Source organism: Procambarus clarkii, chromosome 69, assembly GCF_040958095.1.
Source record: "Procambarus clarkii isolate CNS0578487 chromosome 69, FALCON_Pclarkii_2.0, whole genome shotgun sequence".
Lineage (NCBI taxonomy): Eukaryota > Metazoa > Arthropoda > Malacostraca > Decapoda > Cambaridae > Procambarus > Procambarus clarkii.
The window spans coordinates 16,661,854-16,680,904 of NC_091218.1; the positions used below are offsets into that span (position 1 = coordinate 16,661,854).

Sequence of the window (19,051 nt, forward strand, 5' to 3'; positions counted from 1 at the left end):
GGGTGGGCTCTTTCGGGATCGGGATAGGCTCTCGGGCTAGGGGAACCTCTGTAGGGCTCGGGGTAGGTTCATGGTCGGGCTCAGGGTGGGTTCTCGGTAGGGCTCGGGGCAGGCTCCAGGTACTCAACTGACGGGTTCCAGTTCACTCAACTGGCGGGCTCCGGTTCACTCAACTGGCGGGCTCCGGTTTACTAAACTGGCGGGCTCCGGGTGTTTGACTGGTCGGGCTCCGGGTGGGTGACTGTTCGGGCTCCAGGTGGGTGTCTGTCCGGCTTCGGGTTGGTCCTTGGTAGGGCTTGGGGTGGGTTCTTGGTAGGTATTGGGGCTGGGTTCTCGGCAGGGCTTTGGGCTGGGTTCTCGGTAGGGCTTTGGGCTGGATTCTCGGTAGGGCTTGGGGGGTGGGTTCTCGGTAGGGTTTGGGGGGGTGGGTTCTCGGTAGGGCTTGGGGGGGTGGGTTCTCGGTAGGGCTTGGGGGAGTGGGTTCTCGGTAGGGCTTGGGGGGGGTGGGTTCTCGGTAGGGCTTGGGGGGGTGGGTTCTCGGTAGGGCTTGGGGGGTGGGTTCTCGGTAGGGCTTGGGGGGGGGTTCTCGGTAGGGCTTGGGGGGGGGTTCTCGCTAGGGCTTGGGGGTGGGTTCTCGGTAGGGCTTGGGGGGTGGGTTCTCGGTAGGGCTTGGGGGGTGGGTTCTCGGTAGGGCTTGGGAGGGTGGGTTCTCGGTAGGGCTTGGGGGGGTGGGTTCTCGGTAGGGCTTGGGGGGGTGGGTTCTCGGTAGGGCTTGGGGGGGTGGGTTCTCGGTAGGGCTTGGGGGGTGGGTTCTCGGTAGGGCTTGGGGGTGGGTTCTCGGTAGGGCTTGGGGGTGGGTTCTCGGTAGGGCTTGGGGGTGGGTTCTCGGTAGGGCTTGGGGGTGGGTTCTCGGTAGGGCTTGGGGGTGGGTTCTCGGTAGGGCTTGGGGGTGGGTTCTCGGTAGGGCTTGGGGGTGGGTTCTCGGTAGGGCTTGGGGGTGGGTTCTTGGTAGGGTTTGGGGTTGGCTCCCGGTCAGGCTCGGGGTGGGCTCTTTCGGGATCGGGATAGGCTCTCGGGCTTGGGGAACCACTGTAGGGCTCGGGGTAGGTTCATGGTCGGGCTCAGGGTGGGTTCTCGGTAGGGCTCGGGGCGGGCTCCAGGTACTCAACTGACGGGTTCCAGTTCACTCAACTGGCGGGCTCCGGTTCACTCAACTGGCGGGCTCCGGTTTACTAAACTGGCGGGCTCCGGGTGTTTGACTGGTCGGGCTCCGGGTGGGTGACTGTTCGGGCTCCAGGTGGGTGTCTGTCCAGCTTCGGGTGGGTTCTTGGTAGGGCTTGGGGTGGGTTCTTGGTAGGTATTAGGGCTGGGTTCTTGGTAGGGCTTGGGGGTGGGTTTTGGTAGGGCTTGGGGGGTGGGTTCTCGGTAGGGCTTGGGGGGTGGGTTCTCGGTAGGGCTCGGGGTGGGCTCTTTCGGGATCGGGATAGGCTCTCGGGCTTGGGGAACCTCTGTAGGGCTCGGGGTAGGTTCTTGGTCGGGCTCAGGGTGGGTTCTCGGTAGGGCTCGGGGCGGGCTCCAGGTACTCAACTGACGGGTTCCAGTTCACTCAACTGGCGGGCTCCGGTTCACTCAACTGGCGGGCTCCGGTTTACTAAACTGGCGGGCTCCGGGTGTTTGACTGGTCGGGCTCCGGGTGGGTGACTGTTCGGGCTCCAGGTGGGTGTCTGTCCAGCTTCGGGTGGGTTCTTGGTAGGTATTGGGGCTGGGTTCTTGGTAGGGCTTGGGGGTGGGTTCTTGGTAGGGCTTGGGGGTGGGTTCTTGGTAGGGCTTGGGGGTGGGTTCTTGGTAGGGCTTGGGGGTGGGTTCTTGGTAGGGCTTGGGGGTGGGTTCTTGGTAGGGCTTGGGGGTGGGTTCTTGGTTGGGCTTGGGGGTGGGTTCTTGGTAGGGTTTGGGGTTGGCTCCCGGTCAGGCTCGGGGTGGGCTCTTTCGGGATCGGGATAGGCTCTCGGGCTTGGGGAACCTCTGTAGGGCTCGGGGTAGGTTCATGGTCGGGCTCAGGGTGGGTTCTTGGTAGGGCTTGGGGGAGTGGGTTCTCGGTAGGGCTTGGGGGGGTGGGTTCTCGGTAGGGCTTGGGGGGGTGGGTTCTCGGTAGGGCTTGGGGGGGTGGGTTCTCGGTAGGGCTTGGGGGGGTGGGTTCTCGGTAGGGCTTGGGGGGGTGGGTTCTCGGTAGGGATTGGGGGGGTGGGTTCTCGGTAGGGCTTGGGGGGGTGGGTTCTCGGTAGGGCTTGGGGGGGTGGGTTCTCGGTAGGGCTTGGGGGGGGTGGGTTCTCGGTAGGGCTTGGGGGGGTGGGTTCTCGGTAGGGCTTGGGGGGGTGGGTTCTCGGTAGGGCTTGGGGTGGGTGGGTTCTCGGTAGGGCTTGGGGGGGTGGGTTCTCGGTAGGGCTTGGGGGGTGGGTTCTCGGTAGGGCTCGGGGTGGGCTCTTTCGGGATCGGGATAGGCTCTCGGGCTTGGGGAACCTCTGTAGGGCTCGGGGTAGGTTCTTGGTCGGGCTCAGGGTGGGTTCTCGGTAGGGCTCGGGGCAGGCTCCAGGTACTCAACTGATGGGTTCCAGTTCACTCAACTGGCGGGCTCCGGTTCACTCAACTGGCGGGCTCCGGTTTACTAAACTGGCGGGCTCCGGGTGTTTGACTGGTCGGGCTCCGGGTGGGTGACTGTTCGGGCTCCAGGTGGGTGTCTGTCCAGCTTCGGGTGGGTTCTTGGTAGGGCTTGGGGTGGGTTCTTGGTAGGTATTAGGGCTGGGTTCTTGGTAGGGCTTGGGGGTGGGTTTTGGTAGGGCTTGGGGGGTGGGTTCTCGGTAGGGCTTGGGGGGTGGGTTCTCGGTAGGGCTTGGGGGGTGGGTTCTCGGTAGGGCTCAGGGTGGGCTCTTTCGGGATCGGGATAGGCTCTCGGGCTTGGGGAACCTCTGTAGGGCTCGGGGTAGGTTCTTGATCGGGCTCAGGGTGGGTTCTCGGTAGGGCTCGGGGCGGGCTCCAGGTACTCAACTGACGGGTTCCAGTTCACTCAACTGGCGGGCTCCGGTTCACTCAACTGGCGGGCTCCGGTTTACTAAACTGGCGGGCTCCGGGTGTTTGACTGGTCGGGCTCCGGGTGGGTGACTGTTCGGGCTCCGGGTGGGTGTCTGTCCAGCTTCGGGTGGGTTCTTGGTAGGTATTAGGGCTGGGTTCTTGGTAGGGCTTGCGGGTGGGTTCTTGGTAGGGCTTGGGGGTGGGTTCTTGGTAGGGCTTGGGGCTGGGTTCTTGGTAGGGCTTGGGGGTGGGTTCTTGGTAGGGTTTGGGGTTGGCTCCCGGTCAGGCTCGGGGTGGGCTCTTTCGGGATCGGGATAGGCTCTCGGGCTTGGGGAACCTCTGTAGGGCTCGGGGTAGGTTCTTGGTCGGGCTCAGGGTGGGTTCTCGGTAGGGCTCGGGGCGGGCTCCAGGTACTCAACTGACGGGTTCCAGTTCACTCAACTGGCGGGCTCCGGTTCACTCAACTGGCGGGCTCCGGTTTACTAAACTGGCGGGCTCCGGGTGTTTGACTGGTCGGGCTCCGGGTGGGTGACTGTTCGGGCTCCAGGTGGGTGTCTGTCCGGCTTCGGGTGGGTTCTTGGTAGGGCTTGGGGTGGGTTCTTGGTAGGTATTGGGGCTGGGTTCTCGGTAGGGCTTTGGGCTGGGTTCTCGAAGGGGCTTGGGGCTGGGTTCTCGGTAGGGCTTGGGGGGTGGGTTCTCGGTAGGGCTCTGGGGGTGGGTTCTCGGTAGGGCTTGGAGGAGTGGGTTCTCCGTAGGGCTTGGGGGGGTGGGTTCTCGGTAGGGCTTGGGGGGGTGGTTCTCGGTAGGGCTTGGGGGGTGGGTTCTCGGTAGGGCTTGGGGGGTGGGTTCTCGGTAGGGCTTGGGGGGTGGGTTCTCGGTAGGGCTTGGGGGGTGGGTTCTCGGTAGGGCTTGGGGGGGTGGGTTCTCGGTAGAGCTGGGGGGGGGTGGGTTCTGGGTAGGGCTTGGGGGGTGGGTTCTCGGTAGGGCTTGGGGGGTGGGTTCTCGGTAGGGCTTGGGGGGTGGGTTCTCGGTAGGGCTTGGGGGGGTGGGTTCTCGGTAGGGCTTGGGGTGGTGGGTTCTCGGTAGGGCTTGGGGGGTGGGTTCTCGGTAGGGCTTGGGGTGGTGGGTTCTCGGTAGGGCTTGGGGGGTGGGTTCTCGGTAGGGCTTGGGGGGTGGGTTCTCGGTAGGGCTTGGGGGGTGGGTTCTCGGTAGGGCTTGGGGGGGTGGGTTCTCGGTAGGGCTTGGGGTGGTGGGTTCTCGGTAGGGCTTGGGGGGTGGGTTCTCGGTAGGGCTTGGGGGGTGAGTTCTTGGTAGGGCTTGGGGGGTGGGTTCTCGGTAGGGCTTGGAGGGTGGGTTCTCGGTAGGGCTCGGGGTGGGCTCTTTCGGGATCAGGATAGGCTCTCGGGCTTGGGGAACCTCTGTAGGGCTCGGGGCGGGCTCCAGGTACTCAACTGATGGGTTCCAGTTCACTCAACTGGCGGGCTCCGGTTCACTCAACTGGCGGGCTCCGGTTTACTAAACTGGCGGGCTCCGGGTGTTTGACTGGTCGGGCTCCGGGTGGGTGACTGTTCGGGCTCCAGATGGGTGTCTGTCCGGCTTCGGGTGGGTTCTTGGTAGGGCTTGGGGGTGGGTTCTTGATAGGACTCGGGGTGGGTTCTCTGTAGGGATCAGGGTAGGTTCTCGGTAGGGCTCTGGGTGGGTTCTCGGTCGGGCTCGGGGCAGGCTCCAGGTACTCAACTGACGGGTTCCAGTTCACACAACTGGCGGGCTCCGGTTCACTCAACTGGCGGGCTCCGGTTTACTAAACTGGCGGGCTCCGGGTGTTTGACTGGTCGGGCTCCGGGTGGGTGACTGTTCGGACTCCAGGTGGGTGTCTGTCCGGCTTCGGGTGGGTTCTTGGTAGGGCTTGGGGTGGGTTCTTGGTAGGGCTTGAGGGTGGATTCTTGATAGGGCTTGGGGGTGGGTTCTTGGTAGGGCTTGGGGGTGGGTTCTTGGTAGGGCTTGGGGGTGGGTTCTTGGTAGGGCTTGGGGGTGGGTTCTTGGTAGGGCTTGGGGGTGGGTTCTTGGTAGGGTTTGGGGTTGGCTCCCGGTCAGGCTCGGGGTGGGCTCTTTCGGGATCGGGATAGGCTCTCGGGCTTGGGGAACCTCTGTACGGCTCGGGGTAGGTTCTTGGTCGGGCTCAGGGTGGGTTCTATGTAGGGCTCGGGGTGGGTTCTTGGTAGGGCTCAGGGCAGGTTCTCTGTAGGGCTCGGGGTAGGTTCTTGGTCGGGCTCAGGGTGGGTTCTCTGTAGGGCTTGAGGGTGGGTTCTTGGTAGGGCTTGGGGGTGGGTTCTTGGTAGGGCTTGGGGTGGGTTCTTGGTAGGGCTTGGGGTGGGGTCTTGGTAGGGCTTTGGGGTGGGGTCTTGGTAGGGCTTGGGGGTGGGGTCTTGGTAGGGCTTGGTGGTGGGGTCTTGGTAGGGCTTGGGGTGGGTTCTTGGTAGGGCTTGGGGGTGGGGTCTTGGTAGGGCTTGGGGGTGGGGTCTTGGTAGGGCTTGGGGGTTGGTCTTGGTAGGGCTTGGGGGTGGGGTCTTGGTAGGGCTTGGGGGTGGGGTCTTGGTAGGGCTTGGGGGTGGGGTCTTGGTAGGGCTTGGGGGTGGGGTCTTGGTAGGGCTTGGGGGTGGGGTCTTGGTAGGGCTTGGGGTGGGGTCTTGGTAGGGCTTGGGGTGGGGTCTTGGTAGGGCTTGGGGTCTTGGTAGGGCTTGGGGTGGGGTCTTGGTAGGGCATGGGGGTGGGGTCTTGGTAGGGCTTGGGGGTGGGGTCTTGGTAGGGCTTAGGGTTGACTCCCGGTCAGGCTCGGGGTGGGCTCTTTCGGGTTTGGGATGGGCTCTCGGGCTTGGGGAACCTTTGTAGGGCTCGGGGTAGGTTCTTGGTCGGGCTCGGGGTGGGTTCTCTGTAGGGATCGGGATGGGTTCTTGGTAGGGCTCGGGGCGGGCTCCAGGTACTCAACTGACGGGTTCCAGTTCACTCAACTGGCGGGCTCCGGTTCACTCAACTGGCGGGCTCCGGTTTACTAAACTGGCGGGCTCTGGGTGTTTGACTGTTCGGGCTCCAGGTGGGTGTCTGTCCGGCTTCGGGTGGGTTCTTGGTAGGGCTTAGGGGTGGGTTCTTGGTAGGTCTTGGGGCTGGGTTCTTGGTAGGTCTTGGGGCTGGGTTCTTGGTAGGGCTTGGGGGTGGGTTCTTGGTAGGGCTTAGGGTTGGCTCTCGGTTGTCAAGCTCGGGGCGGGCTCTCGGGCTTGGGGTACCTCTGTAGGGCTCGGGGTAGGTTCTTGGTCGGGCTCAGGGTGGGTTCTCTGTAGGGCTTGGGGTGGGTTCTCTGTAGGAATCGGGGTGGGTTCTCGGTAGGGCTCTGGGTGGGTTCTTGGTCGGGCTCGGGGCAGGCTCCAGGTACTATACTGATGGGTTCCAGTTCATTCAACTGGCGGGCCCCGGTTCACTCAGCTGGCGGGCTCCGGGTGGGTGACTGTTCGGGCTCCAGGTGGGTGTCTGTCCGGCTTCGGGTGGGTTCTTGGTAGGGCATAGGGTTGGCTGCCCAGACAAGTACAAGGGGAATGTTGTCTACGCTTATGTCGACCGTGCTCTAAGCCACAGCTCAGGATGGAAGCAAGTCGATGAAGAACGTACTCTGTAGGGTAAGGCAGGTCCTAGTCAACAACGGCTTCTCCAATGGTTTCGTTGAAGACATCATATAAAGGAAGGTGAAACACCATGCAACCTCTTAAGAGTCAACTAACACAACACCTGTACCCCCTATTAGACTATTTTACAAGAACTTCTTTTCCACAGCTCATAAAACGGAGGAAAGGGTCCTGAAAGATATTGTTAATAGGAACGTTATCCCTACAGACAAAAATCAGAAGATACAATTGACAATTTACTATAAAACCAAAAAAACAGCCAACCTACTCATGAAAAACTCTCCTGACACAAAGCAGAACGCCTTAAAGGAGACTAACGTCGTCTATACCTTCGAATGCCCACTTGGGGACTGTAAGCCTCAAAGAACTCAGTATATAGGCAAGACAACAACATCTCTTTCCAGGCGATTAACAATGCATAAGCAACAGGGCTCCATTAAGAAACATATCTCTTCCCACAACCAGGCCATCACCAGAGAAGTCTTAACAAACAACACAGAAATCATCGATAGATACAGCGATAGCAGGCAGCTTGACATCTGTGAGGCACTACACATCAAGAAGTCAACACCAGCAATCAACAGCCAATTGATGCACAACTATATTCTACCCACTTCAAGACTCCGTACCAATATAGAAGCATCAAGAGGAAGTATGGGTCAATAGGCCCTTTGCAGTTACTTCCATTCTTCCCTCTCATTTATCCAATTTATACCCATTGTTCCGTGTTCTGCGTTGGTCAAAAGTTTGTTCACCTCTTCCAAAACTGTTGCAACACATCACCTCACCCAAATGCGAGTATACAAGACAAGCTGTTTAATGTTAGCATAAGTAAAACTCTGTTTAGTGTTCTCAGGTTACAGTTGTGTGTGTATAAACTAAAGTCTCTGAAAATGTAACAAGTTATTACAAAACGCGTTCAAGCCTCGCGTCAGACTAGAAATAAAAATGAATTTTGGAGAATTGATTTTTCAATTACCATCCACAGTAAAAAAGAAACATAAGAAATATTGAGAAAATTCGTGGTAGAATTATTAATCTTACCTTTTCGGTCATATTTAACAATATATACATTATATATAATATATATATATTACTCTTATTACAAATTCGGTACTTACCGCAGTTTGGATCTGGCAACCGAGGTCCCCGTGGCCCGGAACCTTCGGCCTCCACCAGCACTGTTGTGGACCAGCAGACAACATACAGAAGCAGCTCGCCAGCAACATTCCCACTCAAAATGCAGACGTCAAACAACAGCTCTGACCCACGGAGAGTGGATAAGATTGTTAGGTAAGTGAATGTGGGGGGGGGATATTGTAGTGCAAGATGTTATTATTGTGTAATGATGAGGATCTGTGTGTGTGTGGGGGAGGAAGTTAGTAGGTCATCATATGGACAATTCGTTCTTATATAGGCATGGGTTTTCTTGTCTCTGTACAATGCTTTGGTGTGATGTTTAAAGAATTACTTGTCTGTACACCTATATGGGTGGGATTTAGGGTATTATAGTTCGGTATTTTTGCTGTAGGGGGTATAGGTCATTACGTATACAAGATGCTTAGTTAGCAGACTTAAAACGATAATGATTAATGATAAAACAACCTAATCCATATAACATAACCAAGTCTAACGTAGTAGTACATTTTTATCAGAAAACTAGCCTTGTTGAAATGATTTTTTACTCCCATTTTGTTTGGAGTTTGAAAAGAAATGGCGAGGGTTAAACAAAGCTTATTTATTTATTTATATACAAGAAGGTATATAAGATTTTTACTTAATTTTTAGTTTTGACAGATAAGACCATATTAAATCAGATACAAGTCATACCACATACACAATGACTCACAAACAAATGTTAAAACCTATCTAACCTAGGGTTTCCGGGTTCGATCCCCGGTGAAGGCAGACAAATGGGCAAAATGTTTTTCATCCTGATGCCCCTGTTACCTAGCAGTAAATAGGTACCTGGGAGTTAGACAGTTGCTACGGGCTGCTTCCTGGTGGGGGTGTAACAAAAAAGGAGGCCTGATCGAGGACCGGGCCGCGGGGACGCTAAGCCCCGAAATCATCTCAAGATAACCTAGCTCAACCCAACCTAAACTAACCAAACCAAGAATCAACCTAACCCAAACCAATGGAGTCCAGTACAGCTTAACCTAAGCTAATACATCCTACCATAACAGTATAGTGTATACGGTTTTAACAAACGGGAAAACGAGCATCGTCAAATTATTTCATGTTCAAAAAGTACCATCCATAAAGTTTGATACGTTAGGATGTATTAGCCAAGATTAGGCTGTGTTAGGCTTGGTTGGTTTGAGTTAGCCTGGGTAAGGTTAGGTAAATTTTCCAATCCATTGGTGAACAGTCATGTGTACAGGGTGACACATTATTACAGACCGTTTTACTAGTGATAAAAAAGCAATGTAGGACTAACACAACTATTGGAAAACAACAGTTGTGTTATCAGTGTATAGTAGTAATTAATAATTTTGTACAAAGTTTGCATAAAAATGTTAGGTGTTTCAAGTAACTCACTAGGTTCTGGTAGACCTTTCATGACCCGTATAAAGGCCAGGCTGTGTGTGAAAAACTGTTAAAACCATCAACAGGTAATATACAGAAATGTTTATTGAACTAAATGCAGCTGGCCGAAGCAGCCATTGACATGAAACTGTTAGCGGCCAGTTTCATGTTAGTTACGTATTTATGGAAACTCTCCATCAGCGACCACATAACCAGATTTTAAAATGCACTATAATCTTAATTTAAATATATTTTGTTATTACAGTACTGTATCTGGTTTTCTTTACAAAGTACAGTATTTATATCATCCTACCCACAACAGTTGTTTAATTTCCGAGTACCTGTTTAATGCTAGGTGAACAGAAGAATTAGGTGAAAGGAAATGTGCCCAGCCATATCTGTCCTGACTGGGAATTGAACCCAGGATCCCCAATTGGGAGTCAAGGGGGAAGGCAACCGATTTTTACCTGACTTTACCCGAGGGCCACTAACGTATTAGTGGCCTCGACGAGAACAGAAAAGCTTGTCCAAAGTCCCCTCATTTGCCTTGATTATTTTTTTCCAGTTGGATTTTAAAATGTAAGAGTTTGGGCAATTATGTTTGGCAGGTAGGCAGTTCCATAGGTTTATAACCATATGGGGGTAAAAGGCATCTCTTGTTTTCAGTCTATGTTGTGGTTTGTTGAGCTTTTATAAGACATTATCTGGATCAACATCCTCCAAATTGTTCAGTATTTTAAAATTTCAATGAGGTCTGCTAAGTCATGTCTGGTTTGAAGTGTTGTTAGTGCTGTGGCCCTCAACTGTTCCTGGTATGAGAGTTGATTACACTGTGATACCCTCAACTATAATAAATTCTGTTTTCAGACAACATACAGCCTCTTTGCTCAAACTCCTGGACATACTAAACATTTAATCCGTACTCTTCATTCTCTTCACATTATAAACACTTGCAAAGCTCTCTTCCTTAATACTAACTCAGATTTTAAACTTCCGAATTGTATGAAATAAGAATGTTTGTGATGTTCTGCATGAACATCACTGCTGAAATATCTCTAAGATTCTCTATGCAGGTCTCTATATAGAGAGACCAAATGTGTGGAATTTCCTAACCCAATGTCTTCACTTTAGTATCACACATTGTGCTAATTACTCATCTAGTGCTGTACTATCTACAAATGCACTCCATCAACATAATTTCTCATCACCCTTATTACTACCTTACCTCTCGCTTAACAATTAGCTTAGCTTAGATGTCACGCTATTGTGATTTCTGTGTATAATGAAGGGCGAAGAGGTAGAACGGCCTATTGACATAGCTCGAGTGCATGGGGGGAGTTGTGTAAAATCCTGGTTTGTCTCTCGGAGAGGCTGCAGGATCCAAGTAAATTCAGAAGAATTTCTGGTTGCAATTCTTATACCATGTCGTAGCTCAGTCGATTAAGGCAGCGTCTGGGATGCTCTTGGACGCAAGTTCGAATCCTCGTCACGGCCCCTTGTAGATTTGTTCTCTTAAGATTAACTGTTTCCCTTGTACAATAATTTAAAATTCACTGCAAATTTTGCGTTAGCTTTAAGATTTGCCTAAAATGCTATGCATGTTAGTGGCTTTACAAGAATGTACAGATAATGACGATTCATTTGTACAAATAACCCATTGTAGTGAATAATATTGTAGTGTCAGGGGGGGCCTAACGGCTGAGTGGACAGCGCTCCGGATTTGTATTCCTAAGGTTCCGGGTTTGATCCCCAGTGGAGGTGGAAACAAATGGGCAGAGTTTCTTTCACCCTGATGCCCCTGTTACCTAGCAGTAAATAAGTACCTGAGAGTTAGACAGCTGCTACTGGCTGCTTCCTGGGGGGGTGTAACAAAAAGGAGGCCTGGTCGAGGATTGGGCCACGAGGACGCTAAGCCCCGAAATCGTCTCAAGATAACCTCAAAATACTGTAGTGTAGTGGTCAACACAGTCAGCTCGCAATTGAAACGTTCGGGATTGATTTCTGCCGCAGGACAGGGACGTTTGGCACATTTGCTTTTGCCCGATGCCTGTGTTCACCTAGCGGTAAATAAGTACCTAGGAGTTGGGCAACTATTGTTGGTTGCATCTTGGGAAAGACTAGTAGTTGGCCTAGAGGGGACCTTGATAAACCTAACTGGCTTTGTCCCAATGGGAAATCATACTTATGTACGATACAAGTAAAAAACTTTTCAAAATCTTTTCTGTGGAGAGCCTTGTAGGCTCCAGGGAGCCTCTGGGCTCACCCAGAAAATGGTGTTTCATTACATTCAGTGCTGTATTTTTTTTCAAATAATGTTACTTTTGTGAGGGTTTGTGTACAGTAATTATTGAACTTCATTGTTGTTTGTATTTGTAATATGTTCTCTCATCTTTCCTCCTGATTTTCCATAACTAATCACTTCTTGCAAAGAGAATTATAAAACCTGTGTTTATTGAATTCATTTTATTTGCCTTCTCACTCATGCTTTAATGTTACTTATTTGATCAATAACACCTTACTGATACAGTAATAATAATAATACATTAATATTACATTTTTATACATACCAACTGCAATATAATGTAATTTGACCATTGACAGGTACAAACCATCAGCACAAGGGACTTCAGGAGCCCCTGGTGAAGATCCAACTACTGACTACATGAATGTACTAGGCATGATCTTCAGCATGTGTGGTCTAATGATGAGAGTAAGTTTTGGGTTTCTGGCATTATAGGGTCTGTTCTGAAGCCCACGGTATCATCCCTATTGTCTACCACTATCATCCCTATTCATCCTGGCACTAGCTTGCTCAGTTTTTTTTGTTTTCAACTCATATTTTATGAACTACTGTATATTGTATGTAAGTGATGTTGGCATTCATGGGAACATTTTCTGTGGGAGCCATGCTTTTTGTATTGTTTATATTCATGCTTCACTTGTCAGTTTAAGGCACCCATCTTGTGTGCCCTTAGCTGTTCATTCATTCTGATTTAGTTTCTTAACTCTCTGCCTTGTAGCTAGTTTGTATTACCCATTCCCACCAGTAATATTTTTCAAGATTCTGGGTGTTGTCCTAGTCAGGGCTTCTCCTTTTGAGTTGCCATTACATCAGTACTGCTTGGGACTCGGTCCACGTGGCTAGGCCTGTTGCTGGGTATTTTAGTGTGTGTTATGTCTGATTCTGACTCGTGTGCCATGTTGGTGCCTTGCATCATCTTCTGTGTGTACAGTTGGAGTCACACTAATAATACTTCAATACCTGTCACATAGGTCTGATCTTTCTAGTTTTTTAATTGATAGGAGGTTGGAGAACCGTCAACTCAACCCTTGTGACTAACATGGATGTCCATTATTCGGTATTTATTGTGCCGAAGATTGTAATTAAGTCAAAATACATTTTCACTTTACTGAAAAATTTATGGCATGAGCGTGAAGTGAGCCAAAAGTGTGACAAAGCAACAGCAGTCGGCTGAATGCTGGGCATGGGGGAAGAGGGAGGGAGGGTGTGAGACTATCCCTTCCTCATTTCCTCTCTCAAGCTTGGTGAAAAAGTTCTCTCCTTTTGAATGTTTGGTTTCAATAAAGTTGTGTGTGTGTACATCTATAATTTTAATACCAAATTATCCGTGATCAGTATCATATGCCATAATCAAGACGCATCATAAAAGAATTTTTTGCGAATAATTTATTAATAATAATAATTCATTGTGTTGGAGGACTGGCAGCCAGGTTATACATACAGTACATGTTAGGTTTGTATCCAGGTTCCCCCCCCCCCCTTTCCCCCCTATCCCTAGGGTCTAATTACTGACCCTCCCCAGTATGCAACCCCACAATAAGCTGACTGACTTTTGGGTACCTATTTCCTGCTAGGTGAACAGGTACATTAGGTGATAGGATACACACCCGCCATTTCTATCTTGCCTGGGATTTGAACCCAGAATTCTAGATTGCGAGTCAAGAACGAACTCGACTATACTACCGGTACCCTCAATTTACTGGGATTTATGTCAAGAATGGTTGAGTTTGTGTAAATCCTGGTCATTATGTTATGTTGGGACCACCAATAATTGTCATATACTGTAATTATGATTTTTAAATGGAATTGTTTGCCAATGATTGCTCTATCATATGCCATTGTCAAAATGATAAGTACATACTGTAATAGATCATGTTGGACCACAAATTTTAGATCCATTTGGCATAGGGTCTCTATTTTTGTGCAACTCTGGGGCTCTTCTCAGTGTTACCTTGAGGTGCTTCCGGGGCTTAGCGTCCCCGCGGCCCGGTCGTCGACCAGGCCTCCTGGTTGCCGGACTGATCAACCAGGCTGTGGGATGCAGCTGCTCGCAGCCTGACGTATGAGTCACAGCCTGGTTGATCAGGTATCCTTTGGAGGTGCTTATCCAGTTCTCTCTTGAACACTGTGAGGGGTCGGCCAGTTATGCCCCTTATGTGTAGCGGAAGCGTGTTGAACAGTCTCGGGCCTCTGATGTTGATAGAGTTCTCTCTCGGAGTACTTGTTGCACCTCCGCTTTTCAACGGGGGTATTCTGCACATCCTTCCATGTCTTCTGGTCTCATGTGATGTTATTTCTGAGTGCAGGTTTGGGACCAGCCCCTCTAATATTTTCCACGTGTAAATTATTATGTATCTCTCCCGCCTGCGCTCAAGGGAGTACAGATTTAGGCTCTTTAGTCAGTCCCAATAGTTTAGATGTTTTACTGAGTGGATTCTAGCAGTAAAGGATCTCTGCACACTCTCCAGGTCAGCAATTTCTCCAGCTTTGAAAGGGGCTGTCATTGTGCAGCAGTACTCCACTCTAGAGAGCACAAGCGTTTTGAAAAGTATCATCATCGGTATAGCATCTGTTATAATATTGTGCAAATTTTGGACCTGGATATTCATACAGTGTTCTATGACTGTTTCTGTGGCACATTTTTTCTTCACTTGCGCTATTCTGCATTTCCTACCATATTGTTCGCTCCACTATGTTATAATACTGTGCAAATTTTGGACCTGGAGTTCAGTCCATGTATACAGTACATGATACCTCTCTTGTCTCCTTTCCAGAGTACATTTTGGGAGCTTCAAATGGTCCCAATAATTTATGTACTTTATTGTGTTTGTGTGCTGAGTATGTCCTCTGTATTCCCTGTGTTTCAACAATCTCTCTTGCTCTGATTTGTTATTTTTGGGAGAGCCCTGTCAGTAGTTTTCTGAGCTTACTTGTCAGTCACTATAGCATTGACTTCATGATTTTCCTAAGGGTGACAACACTTGCATAATTGTCTTTTGTTATTGAATGTAATTTAAATTACATTAATCCAACCCATTGTTACTGGCTAATAGTTCTGATTTTCAAAGTAAATTATCATAATGAAACAAATATACTTTTATTTGTTTGACACAAATAATTTACTAATTATATTAACATTTCAGGTTGTCCATTTCTGCAGTTGTGATGTCCTACCTTCAAAACCCACAGCCAATGACACCTCCATGGTCCAATATATAAACAGTTCTATATTATCGATTGTTTTTGGTTGAATGGAAATGTATAATTGCCTCACCATACTTGTATTAAAATTGTACTGCTGAATGACAGTGACAATTTTAGTTTTAATAAACTAGCTAATGGTGCCAGGTTTGTATTATGATGTGCAATATGGAACAGTGCCAACATTTGATGATGTGCATGAGTTACAAATGGCTTGGTTTGTTAATCTTTTAATTTGTGTAGCCTGCACTATATAATTCTTGTTATACTTCCCATCCAAAAGTTTCTTGTAAGCAGCTTGTCTTTTTTTTTCTTTAACAAATGGACAAATTTGTATTGTCCCATAACATTATCATGTCATTCATGCCAGTGTAAAAGGCAATAGCATGAAGGTCAAAGCTTGAAATATCCTGGAATATGAAGTACCATACGAGTTGATCCTCGAGTGACAACCACATTAGTACAGTAGATAGCCTCCATATTAGACATAAAAGGAAGACTTGATCACCACGTTAGAAATAGAAGAGTGAAAGGGAATTGGGAGTGGAATGGTAGGCAGTCAGTATGGGGAAAGGGAGACTTTTGGAGTACAGTACAGTACTGTCCATTCAGTAGAGCCAGGCTGTCACCTGATCGGATGACAGGCAAAGTTATGTCACTAGCACTGATTTTATAGTTTTCTTCGAGGTGACATCAACTGCATAATATCTTTTTGATCATGAAATTACATTAACTCCAACCAGTTACTGCTGGCTAATAATTCTTAGACATAAAGGAAAGAGGACAAATCAGAAGAGCATGTTAAGATAGGGCTACCTGAATAGGTTTCAGTTGTGGTTACTCCATCAGAGGGGCGTTCATGGGGATAAAGACAGATTCTACAGTAAATTGTTAATTTCTCTTTTAGGAATGCCTCCTCTTCCATTTTGCTTAGTTATGCACAGTTGTTGTTTTATGGTTACAAAGGAAACATATCATTCCTTAATTTCTTATTTTGACTGTATCAGAATTTAGAATTTCTAAAATATAGTTACAGGTTGTAAGTACAGTATGTATAACAGTTTATACAGTACTATACTTAGTGTATAAAATATATATTAATGCAGGCCATATGTATTATTGTTAAATATGTACTTTTGTATTTCATAGTAAACCTTTTACCATAATATATAATTATCTTCTCCTTTCAATAGTGCATTTGTCATGTTGAATTATATGGTATATCAGGATTTTATCGGTACTACCTTGTTGACTGCGTGTTCCTCCCGTTACTATACTGTATACAGTATCTCTCCTTCCCATTACAGTATTACGCTGAGATGTATCAGTAAGGTGGTTGGGCTCACTGGCTCAAGCAAAGAATATTCACTATACAATACTATATTGAATATAAATTCAGTGGATTTTGTACTACATGGGAACCTGGTCCAAGATAGGGATTTTAATCTAGCCAGTGACCTGTACAATGAATTTGGCATCTAGATAATGCAGAATTCCTCCAAGACTGATAATTTTAAATTAATATTACTAAAAAATTCAAACAGTGCTTTTTCCATGGGATTTCTGCATCAAATTATGCACAAATGTATGTCCTATCATGTGCACAAATAAAGGGTGAATGCTGTGGATCTTGTTGTCCATTAAAATCTGTACAATAAAGCTTTCAGTCACATGCCATCCCTAAGGTGTGGCGTTGTTTACAATTTCCCATTTAGAATCCTTTCATTAGAAAGTATTTACACCACAGTATTGTATGTCGAACATAAAAATATTAAATGTATAAAGATATTGTACACAATGTGATAAATCAATGATATAATCTTTAGAGCAGGACAGCACGATCGAACCAATGTTGTGGATAACCACAGATGTGCACCTTAACCCATGGACTAGGATGTGCAAAAAGTTACACGACCTGGGGCCGGATTCAGGAAGGTACTTACGAAGGTTTTTCCTCTTAGCTAAGAGCGTTTTCCGTCTTAGCGCCTTCGTGGCGGCTACGTCCGTATTCAATTAACTACCCTAAGTGGAAAAACCTTCGTAAGTTCATTCCTGGATTTAAGTGTGGTTTCGACCACTCGTAGCTTTACGTAAACTGGATATAAGTAATTTTTTCTCTACTACATAACACTGGGATCGATTTATGATATTGGAACATGACCAAAATATTATAGCTGGTGAATCTAGTGAAGAGGAATCCTTCGTGTTAGTTATATATGCATTCTCTGCTTGAAACTTGAAGTAAATATGTGTTTGATGATAGTAGAATTAGTTTTATAATAGCAAGATATTATACCAGTAGTTATTAAGTAAATAAACACTGGTGAACATGAAATATGAGAGGTGATGAGCCCTGCCTGATGGGATCATTTACTATCACCAAATGCGCCTGTTCACCTAGTAGTAAGGGTGTACCTTAGCTATACATACCCATTTCTAATTTATTTAGTTTGGTTTTATTTTGAAATTAAATCTGGGTGAGACATAAAATAAAAATATGCTGCACAAATGATGTTAGGTAAGGAAAAGGATAAAAATGTCAAAAACTTTATTCATTGAATACTTAAAGCTATAATTATGACTATATAGATTATTAAAAAAGAGAGAGGGAAGTAGGGGTCCAAGACCTCTTCTTGTTATACAATTTGGGTGTGGAACAAGTAATTATCAAAAGAAGGCACCATGCCGGGAAGGCTATGTAGCAGTGAGGTGAGGCAGCTACTTATTTGAGAAATGCTTATTTTATTTACCTTATAAGCTGAGGCAAGTTATTTTATTTGAGGAATACTCAGCTGATTCCTCTACATTTAGCATGGAACAAATTTGTGTCCAAGACCTCTTCCTGTTACTCAATTTGGCTGTGTGTAACCAAACTAGAAGTGCTCTACAAATCAAGGGACCCAGAATGTGGAATGACCTCCCGAATCATGTCAAAGGCTGTACCTCTCTCAACCAGTTTAAGAGTTAAACCAAGTACTGCCAAATTAACTCCATGTAACCTAACTTACCTCCTAAATGTCAACCCATGTCTTGCTATTTTTTAAACAACGCTCTTCACCAACATGTGCAATTGCTGATTTATGCTATGTTAACCCCCTTTTTGTATTTTTTTATTCCTTCTTTCAACACAATTTATACCTAATCCCGATTACTAAGTTTTAGTCTGATTTTTTCCCCCACACCTTGCCCGAATTGCTATGAGTATTAGTGGCTTTAGGTATTGTATGTACTAGCTCTGCCTATAAATCCATCATTATGTTTGTAAATCAACTGTGTGTACTTTTCCTGAATAAAATGTATTTATTATTTATTTTTTAATCAGTAAGTATTAACCCCATATCTGACTTAATTAACCCCAAAGATTGCCAACAGTTTTAGAAACTTTTTTTTGCTATATTTAGAATGTGTCCCCGGAAATGGTCACTGCTTGATCGCAAGCGGGGATTTTTCTGGCGGGGGAGAAAGAAACAATTGCGCAGCGCGTCCCGCGGCGTTGCGCGGGCAGTTTGGGGTCGTATAAATACGGGCGCACACTGGGGCTCTGCCTCACTCCGCCTGCCCTCGCCGCTGCCCTCGCAAAACCCCACCCTCCCCCCCTTTGCAAGCGGCTGCTTTTGTACCCCCGTCATGCTTTGCACAGTTGTCCCGATTGTCTCCCCACTGCATGTGGGAAGGGGGGTGCAGCGCCGGTCCCCAAGTGTCCCGCTGTCCGCAGCTAATACTTTGCCCAGTCTAGGTGCTAGTAAGCCCTACTTGTAGTCACACCCCCTTCTCCTTATCCATTAGGTCTTTTACGGCCTCTTGGCCGGGTACATTACGTGTTATGTGGTCTCTCACTTATTAGTTATTCTTTGTGTCCTGCCTGTTATATCCTAGTGTTATATAATTACTACACATTTGTACTCGGCCTTAATTCTAGTACCAGTTAACCTTTAGGTTTCTGCAGAATTAGTTTCCATGTCACTATAGGCTAAGGTCTCATACTTACTACGGGTGTACCTTTTAAGTTAAATCTAGTCCTCGGACTTGGAATTGTTACTGTTAATTCTTACTTTATATATTTACTTTATATATTTTAATATAAACGTTATATAGTCCTTAAATTATATATTTTGAAACTTTATATATTTACATGTTCAATATTAAGTTTAATAATATCAACTTTGTTATAAGCCTATAATATAAACCGTGTTTAATATAAACTTTATATAATTACTTACTTTATATTTGAACTTTATACATTTACATGTTCTGCAGAATTTAATCTTCAATAAACTTT

The 19,051-nt window shown here is 47.7% G+C and overlaps 1 protein-coding gene across 2 annotated transcripts in view; it reads left to right on the top strand.

Annotated features, from left to right (window-relative positions):
- Positions 1 to 14,946, top strand: part of LOC138355740 (protein Asterix-like) — a 24,814-nt gene extending 9,868 nt beyond the window's left edge. For both annotated transcript variants that reach the window (XM_069311080.1, XM_069311079.1), the window contains exons 2-4: positions 7,867 to 8,033; positions 11,871 to 11,979; positions 14,715 to 14,946. In XM_069311080.1, coding sequence (XP_069167181.1) covers positions 7,981 to 8,033; positions 11,871 to 11,979; positions 14,715 to 14,822 — 270 coding nt within the window. In that variant the 5' untranslated portion in view covers positions 7,867 to 7,980 and the 3' untranslated portion in view covers positions 14,823 to 14,946. The remainder of the gene's footprint in view (positions 1 to 7,866; positions 8,034 to 11,870; positions 11,980 to 14,714) is intronic.
- Positions 14,947 to 19,051: the final 4,105 nt, after the last annotated feature.